The sequence below is a fragment of the Leptopilina boulardi genome, unplaced genomic scaffold, assembly GCF_019393585.1.
Source record: "Leptopilina boulardi isolate dan_hultmark-lab unplaced genomic scaffold, ZJU_Lbou_2.1 LbouV2_80, whole genome shotgun sequence".
Taxonomy (NCBI): Eukaryota; Metazoa; Arthropoda; class Insecta; order Hymenoptera; family Figitidae; genus Leptopilina; species Leptopilina boulardi.
In genome coordinates this window covers 235,781-249,310 of record NW_026138028.1, presented here as the reverse complement: position 1 = coordinate 249,310, position 13,530 = coordinate 235,781, and the positions used below count along the sequence as shown (strand labels likewise).

Here is a 13,530-nt window from a genome sequence, read left to right as displayed (position 1 = left end):
TTATAATCAAATTCGAGTCAGTGTTAATTCGCATAATTTTGAAAAATGTGAGTAACATTTTTAGATATTTACAAACTAAATGTAGAACATTTGAACGTTTATAAACAAAAATGCGTTCAACCTATAAGTGCAGACTTTCGCGGCAAAATTTTGAAAAATGAAACACGTGTTGTTTCTATTGCGTGCGCATCTATTTTAATTTAACGCCCCCGTACGTTTGTGAATGAAACTAAAAACTGTCTGGGCCCACATCATCAAGTCACGTGACGTGACTGTATTGATACGTGTCGGCGTAAGGGGCCACGATTTCCACTTATTTGCCATCCAAACGCCTGCTATCTTTGGTCGTCGCATCATACACTGTCCGTTTATTCATTTAGTGTCTTGTGTTTTCTCTACTCGTTTGTGTAATTTAATTGTCCCTTATAAGAAAGACTAAAACCATATTAATTCATCATGGGGAGTAAGTGAAACATAATTTTATTATTTTTCACAGTTAATCTAATTCATCGTTTTTAATTTATACGATTTTTTTGCGGTATATAAAGTAACCTCTCTTTTTTTTATATTTTACAAGAAAATTTATAACATATTGACCTATTAGAATAATATTAATTAGTTATGAAATTAATGTCAATTTCTGTGATAATTAATCATTTAAATTTTTTTTTGACATTTCAGTCAAGTTTCTGGAGGTGATAAAACCGTTTTGTAGCATATTGCCGGAAATTGGAAAGCCACAACGCAAGGTAAGATTGTTCAACGTGTCTATTTCTGGCCTCATTTTGTACATTTACCGTTGTTCCATTGTAACATATTTTAAAGAAATTTTTAATATTTATTTGTGTTTATGAATTTTGATTTTTTTAGTGGAAAAAATGCCAACGTGGTATTTTTTTGATTGAGGTCAAATAACATTAAATATGTCAATAACATACGGATGATTTTTTTACAGATCCAGTTCAGGGAAAAAGTATTATGGACTGCAATTACCCTCTTCATTTTCTTGGTCTGCTGCCAGGTAAAAGATTTCGTTTATTTTGTGTAAAATTCTAATTTTAGTGAAGAATTTTATAAACTTTAAATTTATTTCAATTAAAAATATTGAAGAAAACAAAATTAATAAAATTTACAGATTCCTCTTTTTGGAATAATGTCATCGGACAGTGCGGATCCATTTTATTGGATTCGTGTAATTCTCGCTTCAAACAGAGGAACTTTAATGGAACTTGGTATTTCCCCAATTGTAACTTCCGGATTAATTATGCAGTTGTTGGCAGGTGCTAAAATAATAGAAGTCGGCGACACGGCTAAAGACCGTGCTCTTTTTAATGGAGCTCAAAAATGTGAGTTAAAAATTAAATGAAAAATTTGATTAATAATTATTTTTATTATAATTATCAACGAAAATTGAAATTTTGTTTTTTAATAGTATTTGGAATGGTAATCACTGTTGGTCAAGCAATTGTTTATGTTATGACTGGAATGTATGGTGATCCTGCCGAAATTGGAGCTGGTGTTTGTCTACTAATTATTATTCAATTATTCGTTGCTGGATTAATTGTCCTTTTATTGGATGAATTATTGCAAAAGGGTTATGGACTTGGAAGTGGAATTTCTCTCTTTATTGCCACAAATATTTGCGAAACTATTGTTTGGAAAGCCTTTTCACCCGCTACCGTCAATACAGGTATTATAATTATTTTCTTTTTATTCCATTAGTATTATGTATTATTATTATTGAATGAAAATAATTTTATGTTTCTTTTCATTTAGGCCGAGGAACGGAATTCGAAGGAGCTGTTATTGCACTGTTTCATCTTTTGGCCACAAGACAGGATAAAGTACGAGCACTTCGTGAAGCCTTTTACAGACAGAATCTTCCTAATTTGATGAATCTTCTCGCCACAATTCTCGTCTTTGCTATAGTAATTTACTTCCAGGTAAAGATATAACTTTGTTGTTCTTTTTTTTTGTCTTCCAAACTCTTACCATTTCATTGACAAAAGCAATGGGATTGGCTGCGAATGGAAGAAGATTGAAGGCAAATATTTTAAGTTAAAGAAACCTTAATTGTTCCTTAATTCACGATATTGCCAACAACCTTTTGATATTTTTAATATTTCTTTTTTTTTAAATTAACATTTTTTTATAATTTTGAATGTTTTATTTTTAAAAAATTCGTGGAAATTTTGCAAAATTGTTTTTTCTTCATTAGGGCTTCAGAGTGGATCTTCCAATCAAATCAGCACGTTATCGTGGACAACAAAGCAGTTATCCGATAAAACTTTTCTACACAAGTAACATTCCAATTATTCTTCAATCGGCGTTGGTTTCGAATTTGTATGTTATCTCGCAAATGTTGGCAGTGAAATTCCAAGGGAATTTGATAGTAAATTTATTGGGAGTGTGGTCGGATGTGAGTGGCGGTGGACCAGCGCGATCATATCCTGTTGGTGGTTTATGTTATTATTTATCACCGCCCGAATCAGTTGGACATATTCTTCAAGATCCCGTTCATGCAATGTTATACATTCTCTTTATGCTGGGATCGTGTGCCTTCTTCTCAAAAAGTTGGATTGAAATTTCTGGAAGCTCAGCTAAAGACGTACGTTGTTGAATCAATATTTTTATTAAATTTTTAAAAAATATAGATAAAGATATCAAAATTAAAAATAACTTTATTGAAATGTAACAATGTATTTTCTTTTAATTAGGTTGCCAAGCAATTGAAGGATTCACAAATGGTGATGCAAGGACATCGAGAAAAATCATTGATTCATGAATTGAATAGATATATTCCAACAGCAGCGGCATTCGGTGGTCTTTGTATAGGAGCACTATCAGTTTTAGCCGATTTCCTCGGAGCAATTGGTTCCGGAACTGGAATTTTGCTCGCCGTTACAATTATCTATCAGTACTTTGAGATTTTCGTCAAAGAACAAAGTGAAATGGGTGGAATGAGTACATTACTCTTCTAAAAAAAAAAATTGAAAATTCAATGCTCGTAGACTTGAAAAGTGAATTTTTCAATGCCCTCCCTCCCCTCTCAAGAACTGAATTAATATTTATTATATATATATATTTACATACAAGAATTAGAAGTAAGCATGTGGTGCTGATTCTTGTTTAACAATTGTGAGCCAGGAACCGAGGGTCTAGAGATATAGAATTTAATTTATTTTTCATCACGAAATCTAGTAAAAATATAAAAAGGGAAAACTTTTCTTTTATATAACTACAATTTTTCTCTTTCGCTAACGAAACATCAATTAAAGAGAAAAGGGTACAAAGTTCTATTTCTTTTGTTTTTTTTTAAGGTGGTGGCCCTCAAAATAATTCTTGGCATAAGTTGTTTTTGAAGCTCTCGATTTATCGAGGGTTGCAAAAAGAAAAAAAATGAAATAAAGACTCAGTGAGTACGCGTGATTTATATCGACATATAATGCAATACTCGCAATGTAATTTTTACAGGACGAGGCGCGCATTCGTTTTAGCGACTGATTAATCCAGTTCGCTTGCAATACCATCATTCCTGTATTATTATTGTTAACAATACTGCAAACGTAAAATTAATTACATTCCTCGAGTCATGTGAACGTTGAAGAAAAACTTTTTATATATAAATATATTAATTAATTTTCGTGATTTATCCATCGATCACACGACTCAAGGAAAATTATTGTGCAAGTTGTGAGAAAATTTGACTCTTTAAGATTTAAATTATTAAGATTGGATCTCTTGTAATCAAGAGAAGAAAAAAAACAGCTTTTATAAAAATTTCAAACTACTCTCGTTGTCTTCCTTACCACTCACCTCTCCGCCTCAAAAAAAATCCTATTTTCAGTGTACAAAAAGAATAAACGAGGGAAAAAATCATGCCATTATTAATTGGAAAAAGTTATGAATTATCAAAATCAAATTTTTATTCTTTACTTTCGTAATTTATACATAAAAACTTGACTCTTTGTAAAATATTAAAAGTGTGTAAAGATTTTTCGTCGAATTTTGCAAATTTTTTTGAATTGAATTCTTCGAAACTACTTATGAATGGGGAATGCATTTATTAATTTAAAATAAAATACCTATATAAATAGTACCGTGTGCGTGTCGACAAAAAGTAATGTTTTCTAAGTGTTGCTGATTGTATGAAGATTTTAAGATAGTTGTAGTAGAGACAAAATACCTTCACTGTAAAAAAATTTTCCACACATTTCTTTAATGAAAATAGTTTGTCAGTTTCAATTTTTCACTAAATGAATTTTTTTCTTTTTTTTAGAAAAAATTAAACTAAGTTAAATTATAAGTAAACTGACAAGCTATTAAGAAATTATTTTTGGTGTTAAGATTTTTTTTTCAAAATATAGTTTTTCTAAGAATTGATTATATTTGCGTGATTAAGAATTCAATTTTTTTTTTGTTGAATAACAACAAAAAGAAAATAAGTTGAATATTATGAATCACAATTAAATATTTTTAGAAAATTAATTAATTTATTAATTTTATTTACTATTCCGATGTCTTTGTCATTTAATTTTTTTTTAGTGCTTGCCATCTAATTTCCCCTTTTTTTTGGCAATTGATGTTCATTCGAAAACAAATATAAACATAAATTTTTAATGAAATTATAATTCATTTTATTTAAAACGCCATTGTGAGAAAAACTCTTACTTGAAAATGGAATTTCGTTTTGAAAATGCAATTGATATAAACTGGTTTTTCTTTGTATTTAAATTATTTATATAGTATAAGGATTTAATAATTTTTTAATTAAAAAGACAAATCGAAAATTTTAATAATATAAAAATATTAATTGCAAAGTTTTTTTTTACATTGTGTACATTATAAATTGATTTAAAATCCATCATTTTCAAATTGTGATAATTATTTGTGCTCATTGTAGAAAAGTGTCGAATAAAGTGGACCAAGTTTATGAATATTTGCTATTAAAATGAGCCGTAAAGTTTCCGTATAACGAATACTGGGAATAGAACTGTCTGTATCTCGCCAGGCAACATTTGCTCCTTCACATCTTGTGAATAATGCCGGTGAAGGAACATTTTCGTGCATATACGCCCAAATGCACTCTCGCATTATTGTGTTTATCTGAAAATTAATTTTATAATAATTATGTAATAATTTATTGTTATATTTTTAGTTCTCTTCAATAGATTATAATTTTCTCAAGTACCTGTTGAGATTCCAGAACTGGGAGAATATCTCTTATACTCGCGAGCGGAGGAGGCAGTAATTGTCCAAGTGCCATTACATTTGATAATGATGCACCTTCTGTTGCATTCCAATTGGCAATTATTGTTGCTGAAATTGCACGAAGTAGTACAGAACAATAGGCCAAGGCAGGTCGGTACCAAGCTGTAAGAGCCAATAATGTCCAAAGTATAGGAACTTCCTTGAAGGTTCGTCTAATTTGCAAATCTCTTTCCACTGTCACCTGTAATTAATTGTCAGTTAATTAAAAAATTAGTCCCTTATTTAATTGAATGATTCGAAATTTAATTCATTCTCACCTTAGTAAACTCTTCATCGGGCCAAGGAAGTCCATTATACATCACATCGGGAGATACTAATTCAACTAATAATAAACTGACCATTGTTAAAGTATCAGAATTAACTGAATATCTTCTGTTGTTCGGATCGTGATTACAGCAACATGCCTAAAAAAGAAAACAAATTTAAGGTAAAGTGAAGAAAAATTTTACAAATAAATTTGCCAATTACCTTTATTACATCCATGAGCAGTGTACTATTTAAAGTAATAATTTCTTTATCGATATTATTTTCAGGAGGTGGTTTCCTCGGACCTTGACCAATAACGCCAGCGTGAAAAACCGAAGAATGTCTTTGCGCCAACATTGCGCTCGTGCCCTTAAACAGTAATTATAATTTCAATTTCACATTTTTTATACTTAAAATATGAATTTCGTTCGAATATAGCGTAAATCGAAAAATTCACCTGTTTATGATTTTGTTGAAGAAGAAAAGTTTCCTCAACACGAGATTCAAATTTTTCTCGTGCTCCAAAATATTTTGCCGGTCCATTAAATAATGAAAACGCCAATAATTCCCTGAGGGCCAAAGTTCTTGCACATGCTGAATAAGCTGTCAAAAGTCTCAGTAAATGACAAACTATTTTAACACCGCGCTCCTTTGTGATAATGTCTGAAAAAAAAATTTTGCATTTATTTAAATTGAATTTTTTAAAATTTCTTTTTGTAATAGAATTAATTTACCATCTTCTGCAATACAAAGGAAAAAATAACGAATAATCGCTCTTGTCAATTTTAACGTCAATTCGACACTTGGTAGATAATGATCATTTTCAAAAGGTGTTAAACAATCCAACATACAAGCAATATCGTTTGCTAGTGAAAAATCCTGTGTTTTTAATAAAAGAGATGAAATTTGTTGTAAATTTGCTCGAATTGCGTTTGTAATCATTCGAAATCTTAGACAGGAAACTTTATTCGAATTCTCCCACCTGTCAAAAGTAAATTAAAAATTAGTTAAATTAATTTTTTTCATTTTACTAATTATATATTTATAATATAATTACTAATTTATTTACCTCAATAAAATTGTTAAATTTTTAAACAACTGTTGAATTTCTCTGTTACTACCACTGGTATATTGAATTTCTCTAATAGAATGTTCCAAAACTTGAGTAAAATAACCATGACTCAAAAGTGTATTTTCAACGTCAGATTTCCTTGCAGCAAATCCAACAGCATTATTTGAAATTAAACGAATAAGTGCAGCCAAATGAAAATTTGTATCCGCTTGTTTTAGCATATGAGTAGCTGACAATATTAAAACATTTGGACACTGTGTACCGAGTAATGATAATAAACGAACGGCCGTTTGTACTTTTAATGGACTCGAATTTAACAAAAGTGGTATCACAGCCGTTAAATCTTGTTTAATCGAATTCAACAAAGAAATATTGAAAACCTGATTCGGAATTAGTGATCTAATTCGAAAATCAATTTTCTCCAAAATTAATTCCAAAATTTCACGACATACACTCTTGACACTTTGTGCCGCATTAACACTATGATAGCCCACATTGCTGTTATTTAAACTTGTATCAAGTAACATATTTATAATTTGCACAGCGCCTTGTTCACATCCCAATGCTAATTCAACGGTGATATCAATTAAAACTTCTGGACTATTACTGAAATATCTACACCATTCATTGGCGAATAATGCCAATCGAGGAATAACGTCCGGCCTCACTGAAATTTAATTATAAAAAGAAAATTAATAATTCAATTCAAAAGCAGTATTAATATTTTAAAATTATACGAACAAATTTGCAACACGTCGGTTGTTAATGCTTTCAACAACATTGGCGAGAGTTTCGCTAAATTTAGTAGAAAAGGAACAGTTGCCAATTTATGGACCCTAGATTCTCCGTCCATATTTGTGTTCTCATCCAGACTCCACTGTAAAAGAAAAGTAAAAATAATAAATTTACTCCAATTATTGTGAGAAAAACTCGAGTAATGAGAATAAAATTAATTACTTTAAATAGATCAAGAAGTGCAGTTCTAATATCGATAAAATGACTCCCAGCTAAATGACCAAGAATACCAACAACTGAATTTAATTTTGGATTATTGACATTGGCGCAAAAATCTTTGAGACCACAAGTTAGAACTCGTGTTATTACTGTATTGGGAAAACAACTTCCCACATGTGCAACGACCCAATCAAAATGTGGACTATGTAAAACACTTGTATTTAGTAAGGCATTAATACAAGATTCCGTGTCCGAAAACATAAGACATTGTAGACATTGTGCTGTTATATCAATAAGTGTTCTTGTCGTTCTACATGACATCCATTGATGTAGAAAATCATTAATTCCCGATGATTTCTCTTTTAAATTACCACGATTCGCATAGTCTGACGATAATTTACCTGGAATTTTTAAAGCAATAGAGAAAAATAATTAATAAACGTAAAATATAATTATCATTTTATTTTTATGAAATTACCTAATAAATCTAATGTCCAAGCTGAAATAATTGGTGCCCATGCTTCGGGATTACAACTAATAAAACCACTTAAAACCGAATGAATTTCTGCAATTGTATTTTCCTCCGGTATCGGTAAACATTGATTATTCTGAAAAAAAACATTAAAATTTCTAAAAGGTTCTCGATAAATTTTATAACTTGTTTATTAATAACAATTGTTATAATAACCATAACAATAATTACAGTGATAATAGCAACAGATTAAAAAATACTAACCTCAATTTGTCTAACATGTTTATTTACCGCTACGGAAAATACATTACATAAATATTCTAAAACAGCATCTCTTGCTGCTGGGACATTTTTTAATAAAGATAAACCAGTTCTTGTAAGTTCTAAAGTATTTGTTGAATGAGATGGTCTTGCTGCTCCAGAAATAAATCTTCTGACATCAGCAAGAATATCTTGAGGTGATAATAACTCCTCGGAAGATTGCGGCATATTTTTCGTATTTGAAAATTTCAATTTTTTAAAAAAATATTAAACCTACATTTGATGGGGTTTTTTTATAATTATATATTATTTATAAAAAATTTATAGACATTCACACAATTTTGGCACCTTAAGGTTAGGTTTGTTTTGTTGACGTTCAATATAAAGGTGTGTTCAGAAAAATTCAGAAAAAGTTCAGAACTGTGGATGTTGATTAAGTTTACCTAACCTAGAAAATTGATTATTGTTATTGTCAAAGTGCCAGGAAATTTTTTGCTGATAATTTGCAAATTGTTTAATGTTTTGATCATTATTGTGATTTGTCATACTTAATGTAATTGTCAATTGTATGATTTATATAATTACGATCTCTATCATTACAATTTTATATAATTAATTAAAATCATGGATCTCCTTGATTCGATTCTTAATTCGATGGACAAACCTCCAAGTATTAGTGACAAACAAAAGGCTTTAATTAAGAGTAAGTTTTTATATACCTAAATATTTTAATTCTTTTTTTAAATAAAATACCTATAACCTCGTAAATTGATATTTTGAAGTAACAAATATTTTACTTCTGAAATTTTGTTTATTGCAGAGCAAAAAGAGGAACATGAAAGATATAAAAAGGCTGAGGCAGAAAAACTTAAGAATTTTCGAGAAGAGGTAAGAAAAATTTTTTGATTTATACAATACGATTCTCTTAATTGCAAAGATCGTTAATTATAATTAAATAATGGGTAAATAAAAATTATTTAGGTTGAGGCGCGGCTAAACAAATTTCTTAAAGATGATTCAGCAAAAGAATACAAATTTCCGCCAATGGACAAAGTTTTTCGGACTATAATGTACGTCAATTGCAAAGAAAAAATTCAGTTACTTATTATTATTATTATTATTAAAAATCAAATAAATTATTTAATATCATTTTTAGTCACGACGTTGCCGAAGAAGCGAATATTTGGGCGTATTCATTTGGAGAAGAAGGTGTCGATAGGTATATGATACTTTTTAAAAGAGAACATGCTCCTTCTGAGGATCAAATAAATACTCTACGAAAAGGGGAAGAATGGAATGAACAAGTGGGAAAAAGACTGCAAGAGGAAAGAGAACAATTAGCCAAAGAGAAACTCGAAGAAGTTAAAACACGAAAAGAGAGAAACAATTTTGTGCCCAATAGTTTTTATAAGGATAAATATCAACATTTAATTGGCAAAGAAGCTGCTCTCGAAGCTGCTAGAAAAACCGAAGCAAATAGTAGTTACGGATGTGGTAAGAAAATTTACCAAAAAATATTACGATTATTTTTTAATTTTATTTATTTAGTAGAATATTTATTTATGTAATGTATTTAATTAAATTAATTTTATAATCTATTTCTTTTTCAGTTCCGAGCGAAAACAAAAAAGATCAAAGGAGTATAGAGCAAACTTTAAATGACATTCGTGCAAAGAAACGAAAATTGGAGTCTGCAAACGAACAAAGTAATTCAAAAGAAGGAGACAAAATGATGAAAAATTCTTGAAAGTATTAATTTATTATTCATTTTTCTATGAAATTATAAAAAAAAGTATTTGCATCAGTATATAAGCTTTTATCTAAATTAGTAGCAAATACTTGATCGTTAACGTAACTTCTTTAACTAGCAATCGTTTTTTAAATTAATTTAGTTAATTAAGAAAATTCAGTTAATAAAATGCGTAAACTTAAATACTTTCTTAATTAACAAAATTAATTAATTAGTGTATTAAAATTAAGTATACCTTCTTTTAGTGAAGTAAATTTGTTTTCTCGGATTGTGCGTTAATTAATGATGTAATTAAATTAGGTTTGATTTATTTCTCATTAATTCATATATACAATAGATTACATTAACATATATATATACGGAAGATAATGATTTAATTTTCTTGACATTCCATATAACATTTCCAATATCATTTCACGATATTAAATGTATTCGGTTGTCGAGTATTTTTGAACTGAAGTTCTTGGGGCAGGCTTTGGTTTATTTGGAGTTAATGGGCCAAGTATTATTTGTTCTTTCAGTGTAATTAGTTTAATGAATTTTTGCCTCGTAACACTTTTATAAAGCTCAAGAGCACGTTCAATTATCACTTCTCGAACGTATGACGCATTTCCTTGCACCAATTGTTTCTGTAATTGTTAAAAATTAAAATTTTGAAATTAAATGAAAATTAAATAAATACAATACCTCTTGTTTGAGTCGTGGATTTGAGAGTGAAGCAGTGAGATGTTGCACTTGTGCTCTCATAACAGAAGTGAGAACATTTTCGACAGTTGAAATAAGTTCTGGTGTTGTTACACTAAGGCAGTCTTCTAATAATCCTATATACAATCTTGAAAACGCTAAAGTATTTGTTGTTAACGAAATCCAACAGTCACTAGTTAAGCAACTCGATGGTACGGGAATTCCAAGATCATCTAATTCCGTTAAAAGTTTATTTAAATTTTGACTTGTTTGAAGATTCGAAGGACGCCACGTGTCATCTGATGCACGAAGTTTCACTGCATCGACATATTTTTCGCCCGCGTCCTGCAAAGCTTTTGCTAATGGTGTTCGAAATTGTCCGTCCAATTGGTAACGAAAATCCATGCCCAACTGGGATAACTGAAATGATCAATAATAAATTTAAAAAAAGAATTCAAATTGAAAAAGAATTTTAAAATTACGAACTTACTTGATCGCAATGACTTCTAACTGCAACGATGCATTCAACTAGAGTGCTTATTGAAACTTGAGGAATGAACATTTGTTTAATTAGATGTGAGGTAAGATGTTTTATTTCATGACTACACCAAACAAGTAAAGCTGCAAAAATAATTAAAAATTAGATATAAAAGTATTTAGAGAGAAAAATAAAATTAAAAAGAAATTTTCATATACCTGAAGTACAATTCGTGTAATTGGGAAAAATTTTCAAAAATTCTCGCGACATTTCAACAATATTGCTAAAAGCAATAGCACTTAATTGCTTAATATAAGGCACAGTGGCACCCTCGCGTTTAACTCGTTTCAATCGAGCCTTGAGGGCTGCACTACATAATTTTAAATACAACTGACAAGCTTGAGCACTTCTATCAAGTTGTATAAGAATTCTAACAGCGCGTCTTGCACTTCGCAAACCGCCACCTTGTAATGATTTTGCCTCGGCACTCAATTCTAATTCTTTTGTAAGAACATCAACCAATGAATTAGCCCTTTCGTTGATTTTCGTTTTCATTTCAGTCAAATGTGATGTAGAATGAGCATTTTCTAAATAATTTCTCGCTTTCTCCAATAAATGATAGGCTTCCTCAAAGTGACGTTGTGCAATACACGAATCCAAATCCTCGGGAACTTCGACAACCCATTCAGGAAGTGGTTCATATTCAACATTTTCGTTATCATCGCCACCTTTTAAAAATAAAATGCATGTTTCAAAATTATATCTTTTTAATTAAGTAAAAATTATTTACCAATAGTCGTTGATTCCAATGACATTGAACGAGAGGATAATAATTGATCTTCCTTTTTAACTTTATCAACTTTCGTCGACTCCGATTGTGCTTCTTCGGACAATTTAGCTTTCTTTGCTTGTTCACACTTTTCTAGCCACTCTTTCTGCAATGAAAATATATACAAATGAATTTTCTTTAAAAATAAACTTTAAATTAACAGATAAAAAAAATGAACCTTGCTCGTTGCAGTCGCACACTGAAAAACTCTCGTATCGGGAAAAGCTAAAAGTTTAAAAGCCAACTTTACAGTACCAAGATCCCTGACATTAACTATTGCCAAACTTTGTATATCATAAACTGCCTGCATCTTATATTTAGGAGGACCTCGTCTAGCACCAGTAGCCAACCAAGATGCAACCATTAAAACATCATTGAACAAATAAGCGTGAACCCTTTTTAATGGAGTTCCCTCCAAAGGATCCAATTCCAATAAAGATCCTTCATGAAGACACACTCGACCCGGTGTTTCAACTAGACTCTGAAATAATTATATATTTTTTTACTTTTCAATTATTTTTAGTTTAAACAAAATTTGAAAATAGAAATTTGTTATTTTTAACGAACCGAAGCGCCTTCAACATTCTCTAATAGTTGTATTAATTTTTCCTTTTGCTCGTCTTCTTTTGTAATTAAATCGTTTGCATTTTCTTGAAATGCATCGAATGCACCATCAAAAACAATTCCGGTTGTTCCAGTAGTTCCTAGAGAACTTAATAAAGTACGTTGTTCACTAAGAAGTTGTGATAATTGATACATTTCACTTTCTAAATGCGATATCTCCTTTGCTGTTTCAATAAATTGCATATAATTTTGATAAACATTTCGTTTGAGCTGTGCAGATGTACTGTCTGCTAGTTCCTGAATTCTTGCTCGTTGTTTTCGTAATTCATCGGCTCCCACACATTGAGCACTGAGATCTTTGACGACTGTTAATTTTTATGAAAAACAAATTTGTAATTATACTAATTACAATTATATTAATATTATAGTACTAATTCTATATACAAGAATTGTTTTCAATTCTTCTTGAGAAATATATTTTCTAGAATCAATTTTTGATAAATTATGTAGCCACAATTTTTTTATTTTACATCGTTTTATGCAAATACAATAAAAAAATACTTACATTTTTCTGGATTAAAGCTTTCTGATGCAAAACTCTTAGCTAGTGGGTCGGTCATGGTTTTTTTCGCCGAAAGAAGTAGAAATTTTGATGAATATTATTTTACAAGAAGTACACGTATAATTTGCATAAATCAACCTTCACACCTATTTTCTTTTTTATCATTTCTTCTTCTCAGATTTTCTTTCGTTTTGCACAATCCAGACAAACAAATTTCTACATGGCACCCATTAATACAAAATAGAATATATTTTAATTTTTTATTTGTTATGACATATGCATTTATATACAGTAAATAGAAAATAGAACATTCAGTGTTACCATCTCGGTTTTTTACTGTATTGGCAGCACTGTATTATTGAAAACTTGGCTTTAGTCTTAAGTTGT

At 30.0% G+C, this 13,530-nt stretch overlaps 4 protein-coding genes across 4 annotated transcripts; 2 read left to right on the top strand and 2 right to left on the bottom strand.

Moving 5' to 3' along the window:
• Nucleotides 1–266: 266 nt before the first annotated feature.
• On the top strand, nt 267–4,488 carry LOC127290754 (protein transport protein Sec61 subunit alpha). The gene is made up of 8 exons (XM_051319533.1): nt 267–463; nt 682–749; nt 956–1,021; nt 1,136–1,346; nt 1,433–1,690; nt 1,777–1,943; nt 2,219–2,608; nt 2,718–4,488. The coding sequence occupies exons 1-8, from the start codon at nt 457–459 to the stop codon at nt 2,979–2,981; spliced, it is 1,431 nt and encodes a 476-aa protein (XP_051175490.1). The 5' UTR covers nt 267–456; the 3' UTR covers nt 2,982–4,488.
• On the bottom strand, nt 3,304–8,645 carry LOC127290743 (integrator complex subunit 5). Its single transcript, XM_051319513.1, has 11 exons — nt 8,280–8,645; nt 8,022–8,151; nt 7,547–7,944; nt 7,331–7,466; nt 6,587–7,256; nt 6,252–6,499; nt 5,975–6,180; nt 5,740–5,886; nt 5,529–5,675; nt 5,192–5,452; nt 3,304–5,106 (listed from the first exon to the last, which is right to left on the bottom strand). The coding sequence occupies exons 1-11, from the start codon at nt 8,502–8,504 to the stop codon at nt 4,885–4,887; spliced, it is 2,790 nt and encodes a 929-aa protein (XP_051175470.1). The 5' UTR covers nt 8,505–8,645; the 3' UTR covers nt 3,304–4,884.
• A 100-nt stretch (nt 8,646–8,745) lies between these two features.
• LOC127290760 (sperm-associated antigen 7 homolog) lies at nt 8,746–10,294 on the top strand. Its single transcript, XM_051319541.1, has 5 exons — nt 8,746–8,979; nt 9,097–9,164; nt 9,258–9,346; nt 9,433–9,770; nt 9,887–10,294. The coding sequence occupies exons 1-5, from the start codon at nt 8,901–8,903 to the stop codon at nt 10,021–10,023; spliced, it is 711 nt and encodes a 236-aa protein (XP_051175498.1). The 5' UTR covers nt 8,746–8,900; the 3' UTR covers nt 10,024–10,294.
• Nucleotides 10,295–10,317: 23 nt separating this feature from the next.
• LOC127290748 (exocyst complex component 8) lies at nt 10,318–13,523 on the bottom strand. Its single transcript, XM_051319522.1, has 8 exons — nt 13,147–13,523; nt 12,585–12,946; nt 12,196–12,498; nt 11,979–12,123; nt 11,407–11,916; nt 11,201–11,331; nt 10,714–11,130; nt 10,318–10,655 (listed from the first exon to the last, which is right to left on the bottom strand). The coding sequence occupies exons 1-8, from the start codon at nt 13,199–13,201 to the stop codon at nt 10,449–10,451; spliced, it is 2,130 nt and encodes a 709-aa protein (XP_051175479.1). The 5' UTR covers nt 13,202–13,523; the 3' UTR covers nt 10,318–10,448.
• Between the last annotated feature and the right edge of the window lie 7 nt (nt 13,524–13,530).

Bases quoted from the DNA above. Each gene is read 5' to 3' on its own strand.
- LOC127290743 (XM_051319513.1), bottom strand. From the start codon at position 8,504: ATGCCGCAATCTTCCGAGGAGTTATTATCACCTCAAGATATTCTTGCT. The intron at 7,257-7,330 runs GTTCGTATAATT...ATTAAATTTCAG, and splicing joins AACCGACGTGTTGCAAATTT to TGAGGCCGGACGTTATTCCT. The intron at 5,453-5,528 runs GTGAGAATGAAT...AATTAATTACAG, and splicing joins CCGATGAAGAGTTTACTAAG to GTGACAGTGGAAAGAGATTT.
- LOC127290748 (XM_051319522.1), bottom strand. From the start codon at position 13,201: ATGACCGACCCACTAGCTAAGAGTTTTGCATCAGAAAGCTTTAATCCA. The intron at 12,124-12,195 runs GTTCATTTTTTT...TTTTCATTGCAG, and splicing joins GTGCGACTGCAACGAGCAAG to AAAGAGTGGCTAGAAAAGTG. The intron at 10,656-10,713 runs GTATTGTATTTA...TAACAATTACAG, and splicing joins ATCCACGACTCAAACAAGAG to AAACAATTGGTGCAAGGAAA.
- LOC127290754 (XM_051319533.1), top strand. The intron at 750-955 runs GTAAGATTGTTC...ATTTTTTTACAG, and splicing joins TTGGAAAGCCACAACGCAAG to ATCCAGTTCAGGGAAAAAGT. The intron at 1,691-1,776 runs GTATTATAATTA...CTTTTCATTTAG, and splicing joins ACCCGCTACCGTCAATACAG to GCCGAGGAACGGAATTCGAA.
- LOC127290760 (XM_051319541.1), top strand. From the start codon at position 8,901: ATGGATCTCCTTGATTCGATTCTTAATTCGATGGACAAACCTCCAAGT. The intron at 8,980-9,096 runs GTAAGTTTTTAT...TGTTTATTGCAG, and splicing joins ACAAAAGGCTTTAATTAAGA to AGCAAAAAGAGGAACATGAA. The intron at 9,771-9,886 runs GTAAGAAAATTT...TTTCTTTTTCAG, and splicing joins AAATAGTAGTTACGGATGTG to TTCCGAGCGAAAACAAAAAA.